This window comes from Trichechus manatus, unplaced genomic scaffold (assembly GCF_000243295.1).
Source record: "Trichechus manatus latirostris isolate Lorelei unplaced genomic scaffold, TriManLat1.0 scaffold00081, whole genome shotgun sequence".
In the NCBI taxonomy this organism is placed as follows: Eukaryota; Metazoa; Chordata; class Mammalia; order Sirenia; family Trichechidae; genus Trichechus; species Trichechus manatus.
The window spans coordinates 7,463,079-7,472,379 of record NW_004444017.1 but is presented as its reverse complement, the minus strand read 5'-3'; the positions used below and the strand labels follow the sequence as shown (position 1 = coordinate 7,472,379).

The 9,301-nt window shown below is 35.4% G+C and overlaps 1 protein-coding gene across 3 annotated transcripts in view; it reads left to right on the top strand.

Moving 5' to 3' along the window:
- The window catches only part of NR2C1 (nuclear receptor subfamily 2 group C member 1), a 68,068-nt gene extending 63,822 nt beyond the window's left edge, over positions 1-4,246 (top strand). For all 3 annotated transcript variants that reach the window (XM_004381230.2, XM_023735720.1, XM_023735719.1), the window contains exons 13-14: positions 1,501-1,606; positions 2,459-4,246. In XM_004381230.2, the coding sequence (XP_004381287.1) occupies positions 1,501-1,606; positions 2,459-2,633 (281 nt within the window). In that variant the 3' untranslated portion in view covers positions 2,634-4,246. The remainder of the gene's footprint in view (positions 1-1,500; positions 1,607-2,458) is intronic.
- Positions 4,247-9,301: the final 5,055 nt, after the last annotated feature.

Sequence of the window (9,301 nt, the reverse complement as noted above, 5' to 3'; positions counted from 1 at the left end):
CATAGCCAAAGATACACCATTTCAAAAATTTCTGCATGCACAGTTCATTGACATCAACTACACTCTTCCAGTTGTGTTGCTGTTCTCACTTTAGATGAAGGTTTACAGAACAAAACAGTTTCTCATTAAACAGTACATATGTTGCCCTATGACAATGGTTAACAACCCCACTACATGTCAACACTATCCTTACTCAACCTTGGGTTCCCTATCACCAGCTTTCCTGTCCCTTTCTGCCTTCTAGTCCTTGTCCCTGGACTGCTGTGACTCATTAGTCCCGTTTTGTTATATGGGGCTGTCCAATCCCTGGCTGAACGGTGAACCTCGGAAGTGACTTCACCACTGAGCTAAAAGGGTGTCTGGGGGCCATACTCTCGAGGTTTCTCCAGTCTCTTTCAGGCCAGTAAATCTGGTCTTTTTTTGTGTGTGTTAGAATTTTGTTCTACATCCATCTCCAGCTCTGTCCAGAACCCTCTGTTGCGGAAAAATGGACCTTTTATTTACCTATCAGTTTTATAGTTTTCACATAAAATAACCGTAAGCTCAGTGGTCAATTTCTGAATAACAGAATTGACTTTTTAGGTCCTGTAGTTTTCATTTTGGAAATGGGTTTCTATTCCTGTGCAGCATAATAAAGTTACCTGAGAAATTTTGCCTCTTCTCCTCATTGGTACCAACAAGATAGTTAAAGCTTTTTTGTACTATCTCATCTATGGTTTCACAAGAGTTAACAACATGTATGTCCGTTTTTATTACAGTTTGCCACTTTTATTTTATATAAAATTAAAAGAACATAGATTTGAAGTTAGAATTATAAGGTCATTTTATTTGATTAAATATTTCCAGTATTTTTCTATTTATCACTTTTTATTCTTTTAGTGAGGACAGAGCTTTCCATACTTTTCAGAAAAGTATATCTTAAGTCAGGCATAATTTTTATGAAATTCTTTCAATAATTCCATTTTTGTGAAATGCTATAATGACCACTGAAATGTTTATAGAGATTATTTCATGTTTATATCAAATTTTTTCTGATAGAAATGATGTTCTACTATCATAATTTCATAAACACCCTTTTTACTTAACAATAGTTTTTTTCTTATTAAAAATTCAGTATTGAATATAATCTGCAAATATTTCATTAAAGATTTTCTGACTAAACTGAGTCATTTCATTTTTTGTTTCCTATTGAAAGCAAAATGATCAAAATCCTTTCTTTCCCTTTTGTAATGAGGAGAAAGCTGTTTTGGTAGAACCCATTTGTCTCATTTTTAGAGTATGTATATGAGATTAAATTGTTTTAAGTGATTAAAGTACAGTGCCTGATATGTAGTAGGTGGGCAATAAATATTTGTGAAATGAAAGATCCAAATATTACATGATGGTATTTTTTTGGGGAGAGGGACAGAACTATTTGCCACCCCCTTTCATCTCCACTCCTAGTGCTTTATTAAATGAGCATTTAGAACTAGGATAATAATATATTCTGTAATGTTTCAGATCATCCAGGCCTAGAAAACATGGAACAGATTGAAAAATTTCAAGAAAAGGCTTATGTGGAATTCCAAGATTATATAACCAAAACATATCCAGATGACACCTACAGGTACGTGAAAGTTAAGTAACTAAATTCATTTTAAAAACTTTTTTCCATCTATTATTTCATTATTTTCCATTCCAAGGGTAATTAACTTGACTTTTGAAATAGCGAATGCTTTTGGCTGTTGATAGCAACAGTGCATAAGAAGCATTCTACATGTAGTATTTCATCCAGTTCTCACATTTTCTGTAAGAGGAGTTTTCAGCACAGGGAGATTAAGTAACTTGTTCAAGGTAACACAGTAAATGGCAGAGCCTGACTGAATGCAGGCAGTTTGCCTCTAGAGTCTAAACTCTTTGTTTTCTTCAGAGGAAATAGTGAATTTTAATCGTAAAAGTGGGAAAAATGTTTCAGTGAATGAAAAAACACTATTAGACAGTATTTTATAATTAATTTTGAAACAGGGCTTGTGATATTTCTATTTCTTGCCAATGTTTTTTGAAAATAAATTGTGTTTTATCAGATCAGCTCAGTTTTGGAAGAGGGATGGTATAGCAGAGTAGTTAAACACGCAGATATCAAAGCCAGACTACCTGGGTTTGAATCCCATCTCTACTACTTACTAGCTTTATAAAACCTTGGGCAAGTAGCATAGGCAGCATAGCATGGCAGTTAAGAGCAAAGCTTTGCTATGGAGCCTGTCAGGCCTGCATTCATATCCAAGTGATTGTCATACAGTCTGAAGGCTTGAGAATACAAAAGCTTTGATTTTAACTTTTAAAAATGAGGTCTTTATTAAATTAGGCCACAATCAATATATATACAGGAATTACTCATTTTTATACTGAATTTCTTTCTAATTTACAACCTTAACACTCCACTTCCCCCATGTTTTTTCTTTCTTTCTTTTTTTTTCAGGCTATCCAGACTACTCCTCAGATTGCCGGCTTTGAGATTGATGAATGCTACAATCACTGAAGAATTGTTTTTCAAAGGTCTTATTGGGAATGTACGAATTGACAGTGTCATCCCACATATTTTAAAAATGGAGCCTGCAGATTATAACTCTCAAATAATTGGTCACGGCATTTGAAAGCTGGAATCACAGTGCTGTGAACCTGTTGTTCTATCCCAGAACAAAAGAAGACACCAAATTGAACTCATTGCTTCCAGAGTCTCTGGAAATTTTGACTTTAAAGAGTAACCAAAATCCAAGATATTATTATTTTAATATCCTTAAGAAGAATTTTTAAATTGATTGGGCAGGTAGCAGGAATTAGAATTTCCCTTCCTGTCTTATATAAGTGAATGAGAAATACTATGAACCTATTCTTGATAAAGATGACACCTAAAGCTGTCACCTCTTGACTATCTAAACTAAGATCTCTCATACTATTTTATTTTATAAAACAAATAAATTAGTCTTATTTTTCAGAATTGTCTTCTATTCATATTTAACTTCATTATAAACTAGTACAATCACATAATGATCAGAAATCCTTAAGGAGGATTTCCTGGATTTTATTCTTCCATAATATTATTGTTTTGTTTTAATTACCATGTCAAAAGAAGATTATTTTATGCTCAATGGTATAATGATAACAGAACTATAGGAGATAATTGAATATATTTTTTTTGTCTTTTGTAAATATCATGGTGTTCTCTGGTATATACTACTCTCATTGCTGGCAGTGAGACATAGACCATTTGTGCTCTTAAGAGTTGACATTTTTAGTGTATGTTACTAGTTACAAGCACTTTTTATTTATGCAGCAGAAAATTGTTTTTGATGACTACGTAGGGTTCATGTTTTAGTATGTTTGGTTTACTGCTATGTTTTAAAAGTAGTAGAGACTGAGCCCAGAATGTTTCAGTATTTTGAAATAGATAATTAAAATTGTTGCTCTTCCATTCCACAAAAAGTATTCTGACCTCTCTTCTTCTTTTCTGACTGTATTATAGCTTCCTGACCCAGCTATTGGATTTAGCCAATTACTTTTAGGTCAATAGAAACATTCACCCAATTTGTTAAATAATTGATTCATCATAGCCAATCCATGTTTTCATGGTGAGTTAGAAAATTATTTTAACCCAAATTGATAATTTAAAAAATTAACAGTTTCTATAATATACAAAGGAATATATACTGATTTTTCTCTGTAAAAACTATGGGAGTAGCTACTTTAACTACAGTATAAAGATTCACCTTTTTATTGCCACAACAAAAGCATTTTAGACTCTCGTTAGATGTCTTCCATGTTGATGTTTTCCTTAGCAAGCCGAGTACTGTTAAATCTGACTTCTTAATGAATTATTCTGGTGTATCTGTTGATTTTTTTAAAAAACAAATATGGAGATTTTATTATACTCAGAGTACATTTTTTATAAAAATTTTTACAATAGAAGAGAAGCTGGATTTTTGGAGGAGTGTGGATTATTAATTGCTACTTTATAGTAAATCAGATGTTTAAAAGTAAAGGTTTATCAACTTACGGTCTTTACCGGTTTATTAAAGGAGACTTTTTTCCCTATTAAAAATAAGAATTTTGTAAAATACTCAAATGAAAATATCAGTGGGTTTATACCTTATAAACCTAATGTAATAAGCCAAAGATTAAGGAAAATAGTTCTTTAAAACAATGTACTAATGGTTAAGATACACGTTTCTTTCAGGTATTTTCCCTGATTACATTTGTAGTTATATTTGGAAGCATTTTAAAAAGCTATATTAAAATGTGACCTGAGTTACAAATCTGTATCCTGCTAATATATATGGTTTCAGTATTGTATTTGTTCAATTCTGATCATCCATTTTTCTGTTCCATTGTGTTTTTCTCCTAAAGTATATGCCTACTATATTAAGAAAGCTTTAGTAAGTATTACTGATATAAAGTTAATATGTTGCTTTTAAATTCAAGTGCTTAAAATTCCATCTTTCTTGATTTAGGATGAGTGGAATAAGCTTTCATTTTATCATACAGAAATATATATAAATTGCTTTCGTGTATTCTACTACTGAATCCCAGTTTCACCACCTTCTACAAGTTATATCTAGATGCTGATACAAAAGATTCGTTGGCAGATTCAGCAGTATTTGCCTCGTGTGTGTGTGTGTATGTATTTAGGCTCTTAGATGGGGTGATTTTACTTAATATACTTCTAGGAAGAGAAAAACATGGTGTTTCCATGTTACATATTTTAGTTGGAAGACTTCAGCTAAATTTTACCTACTGACCATGATATAATTTTTTTCCTTCCTGAAATCCCAGTAAAATGACAGTAAAGTGTAACAACACAAGGACAAAAAAAGAGAGAGAGGAAATCAAAGAAGAAGTTCATTCATTTTTTTTTTAAAACAAATAACAGATGGAGAAAGACTAACTTAGAGCCAGAACCAAAGAACCTTTAATCTGAGTGCCTGTAAAAGGCAAATGCAATAAGAAAGAAACCAGTATACCATGCAGTAACATTAGATACTAAAATTGTCACATGCAGAATGTAACTGTGTATATGATAAGTTTAAAGAAAAAAAAGGTGGAATCAAAAACTGAGCAAGGAACAGGAGCAGCAAAAATGACCAAATATATTTGAAAAATAGCCAAAAAGCCATCTAGATATTTAAAAAAACTAATTCAAATTTAAAAATCAATGCATGATGAAAGATTATGCCTTGAATACCACATTTAACTCTTCCTCCTGAAACAGCATTAAAACAGCCAAAGGATTTTTTTTTTAAGGCATTATCTCACAAAGACAAAAATAAAGAGAAATAAATGCTAGCCACAAAATTTTGAAAGTTGAAAAGCATAGAGTTTAGTGGTAATTATCCTAGCCGACCTGAGAAGGCTGACTTCTAATGCTACAGTGGGAAAAGCTGAGAAGCAACCTGATTGGCATTGCAGCACCTCCAAAATGTTCTGGTATTTCAGCATCTCCTCTGGAAAGGAAGATGACAAGATTTGTTGAACGTCTATTTAGGAACCAGATACACCCACCAGAATGATGCAATTTTAAAGTCTGACAAAATACCAAGTTGTAAGGAGTATGTTGAACAACAGGATGCATGTTGAGGTGGGAGTGTCTGTTGTTACAACCACCATATGGAAAGTAATTTTGTATTACTTAGTAAAGTTGAACATGCATGTACTCCTGCTTATTTATCCTAGAGAAAATCTCACACATGTACCAGGAGACATACAAAAATGTCCATGAAAGCACTGTAATGTCAAAAAAATTAGAAACAATCAAAATTTCCATTGACAAGAAAATGGATAAGTAAATTGTGTAGCGATGCAATGGAATAGTATGTGGCAGCTAAAAGTAATAGAACATCAACATGATTGAATCTCAAAAATGCATGAAAAAAGCAAGCTTGGAGATGCATAAATAGTATGATTTAATCCCCAAAACATAATTTACCAAGAAGAGTAGCCGACAAGTAAAAATAACCAAACACAAAAGGAAACACCATGAGCAAGAACTGATAGAAGCAACAGATGGCAGAACACAGTCCTATAAAACTAGATACTGGAATCAGGAACAGATTATAAAACACGTAAGTTTACCATATTTAAAGAACTAAAAGACAGGATTAAAAATAGCTGCAGGGAACAGGAAATGATAAAAAATGAATAAATTTGAAAATACAACCAAAAAGGTCTTCCAGAAATGGAAACTACAATTGAAATTTACAACTCTATGGATTTAACATAAGTTAGATTACAGCTCAAGAGAATGTGTGCTGAAAAGTAGGCTGGAAAAATTATCCAGAATGCAGTACACTGAGAAAAGGAGATGAAAAATATGAAGCTATGGTTAAGATTCAGTTGCCAGGACTTCCAGTCAACATGGCGTTCTAGGTAGAAGCACCACGCTGTCCCTCCATAACAAAGATCCGAAAAACTGAGAAAACAGCAATCCTGAAACCCTAAGCATCAAACGAAGAGATAAAGAACTCAGCCAAGCACTAAATGGAATGAGAAACTGACAGAGAACAGAGAGTGAGGAGAGATACATGCAGAGGTCTCCTGTCAGCTAACGCAGCATGGATCCGCCATCTTGGACTCCTGTCAGAGACCAGCGAACAGGGGGTACGAGAAAGCAGCTTCACGGAGCTTCCAGCAGGAGACAGAATAACCAGTAACTAGCAATGTATGCTTTCCCACTCTCCACCCGTCTTCACCCCCACTGGGCCTCCTCTGCTTCCCGCAGCCACAGTCTCTTGGCCGGGAAGCAAGGGCTGCTTGGATTCAACCTGCCCGCACTGGCCGACTCCCTGAGTGCCATTTGTTGGCTGCTGCTGTTGCTTTTTTCTGCTTTTTTGATTTTTTCCTTACCTCTCTCAACCTCCCCCTCCTTTCTCTAAAATACCTGGCTCCGTGCCCCGTCTTTGGTTCTTCCTGAAAGGCTGTGAAACTCTGCTTGAATGTGAAACTGCTTCCTGGTCCCTGCTGCTACACTGGTGGGATCCCGGGGCTTTTGTTTGTTTGTTTGTTTTCTTTTTCTTTTCTCAAACTGGGAGCCCATTATAGCTGGACAGTACTGCGCAGCTTGGGACCTATCCCCTCAGTTTGCAAAGATGCACAGAGGGATCCCTGAGGACATTCCTTTTTTCTGTTCTATTTGGGGGGTTTTCTTGTTCTTATGTTTTTTTAAATTGGTTTTGTTTTCTTTTCCCTTTTTGTCTTTCTTCATTACTCAGTTTCTCATCTTCCTTCTCTTCCTGTCCCCTGAATAACTGATGCTGAGTGACACCTCTATGCCTTCTAGCCAGGCTGTACTTCAACGCCTGGGAACAACTTTCCCACACCTCGTAACTGCACCAGTGGGAAAACGGGGCTTTTCTTTTCTTTTTTCTTTCTAATTTTTTCATTTCTTTTTTTTCCCTTCTTTTTGTTTTTCTCCATTTCATACTCTATCATCTCTCCACTCCAATGGGAAGCTCCCCTAGCACTCTTTTTTGTTTTTGTCTCCTGGTCCTCTTTCCTCTCTCTCTCTCCCATACCCATCTTAGCTCCACACATCACAATCTCCCACCTCCATCCTGCCTACCTGCACCGTGTGCTTAACATCACGCCACCAAGCAGCACAGGCATGGCCTACCGGAACCTGCCCTGCACTGATTACTGGCCCACCCTGGTGGCCGTAGTAAGTGCCACAAACAACCTATCCCAGCAACTCCTCTTCAGATAGACCTGCCCTGCTGTACCATATGTGAGCGACTGACCCTGCCAGTTGGAGAAGGAGGCAAAAAGTATCATGCCCACAGATGAGCAAACAACAAAGAACACACAGCCTGCCTGCTTAGACATAGCCAAATAAAACACAAAACCAGGATGAAACAAATCTACAATCAATAAATGAGAAAAATAACTACTGAATGTCCCAAAGACAGCAGACAATATCAAAACATTTACAAAAACAGGACAGGATGGTTCCAGTAGGCATCCAAAATAAAACACCAGATGACTTTCCAGTAGAAGAAAAGGCACTAGAACTACCTGATAGGGAATTCAAACCTCTAATATTAAGAATTATTCAAGAGTTGAAGCAAAAAGCAGACACAAACGAGGAAAAAATAGACAAATTCATGGAAAATATGGACAAAAAAATGGAAGAATTCAGGAAAATAATGCAAGAACAAAAGGCCAAAATAAACTCACAACTAGAAATCATACAAAAACAACCAATAAAAATTTAAAAGATAAACAACAAAATTTCAGAAATGGACAGTGTCATAGAAGGGCCGAGGAGCAGATTTGAAATGGTGGAAGACAGGATCAGCAAAATTGAAAACAAACACTTGGATACAACTCTGAGGAAAACTCAGAAAAAAGAAATGAAGAGACCCTGAGAATTATGTGGGATACAATCCAAAGCAAAAATTAGCGAGTGATCGGAGTTCCAGAAGAAGGGGAGAAAACACAGAGAAGATCATTGAAGAACTGCTGACAGAAAACTTCCCCAATATCATGAAAGATGAAAAGCTGGCCATCCAAGAAGCTCAAAGACCCTCTTATAGGATAGACCCCAAAAGAAAATCACCAAAGCATATCATAATCACACTCACCAAAACCAAAAACAAACAAACAATTCTGAGAGCAGCTCGAGAAAAACAAGAAGTCACATAGGATAAACAATAAGATTAAGCTCAGATTATTTGGCAGAAACCATGCAGGCAAGAAGGCAATGGGATGACATATATAAAACCTTGAAAGAAAAGAATTGCCAGCCAAGAATAACATATCCTGCAAAATTCTCATTCAAATATGACGGTGAAATTAGGACATTTCCAGATAAACAGAAACTAAGGGAATATATAAAACCAAACCAAACTTAACAAGATTTATTAAAGGGAGTCCTTCCATCTGAGAACAAACAACTTCAGCTCACAGGCTGAATCTAGGACACATGATCGTACCAGCCAGATACCAATCTAGGAAATGAACTCTCAAGGACCATCCAAAACCAAAAGAAATACAACAGGGAGTCAGAGCAGTTAATCTGTAAATGACAACAACATCAGAACAATAAAAAAGGGAGTAAATGGTGTAGGTATAGAACCTCCTAATGGAGAGGAAGACAAGTCAATACCAAGTAATAATAGACTACTTCAAACTTAGATAAGGGTAAATTTCATGGTAACCACAGAGAGTTAACAAACCTACTCATCAAAATAAAGAGGAAAAACAAAGCCTCAGTAGAAACAAAACCTACAAAAACAAAAGAAATGAAAAAAAATATCCACAAACAAAAGGAATT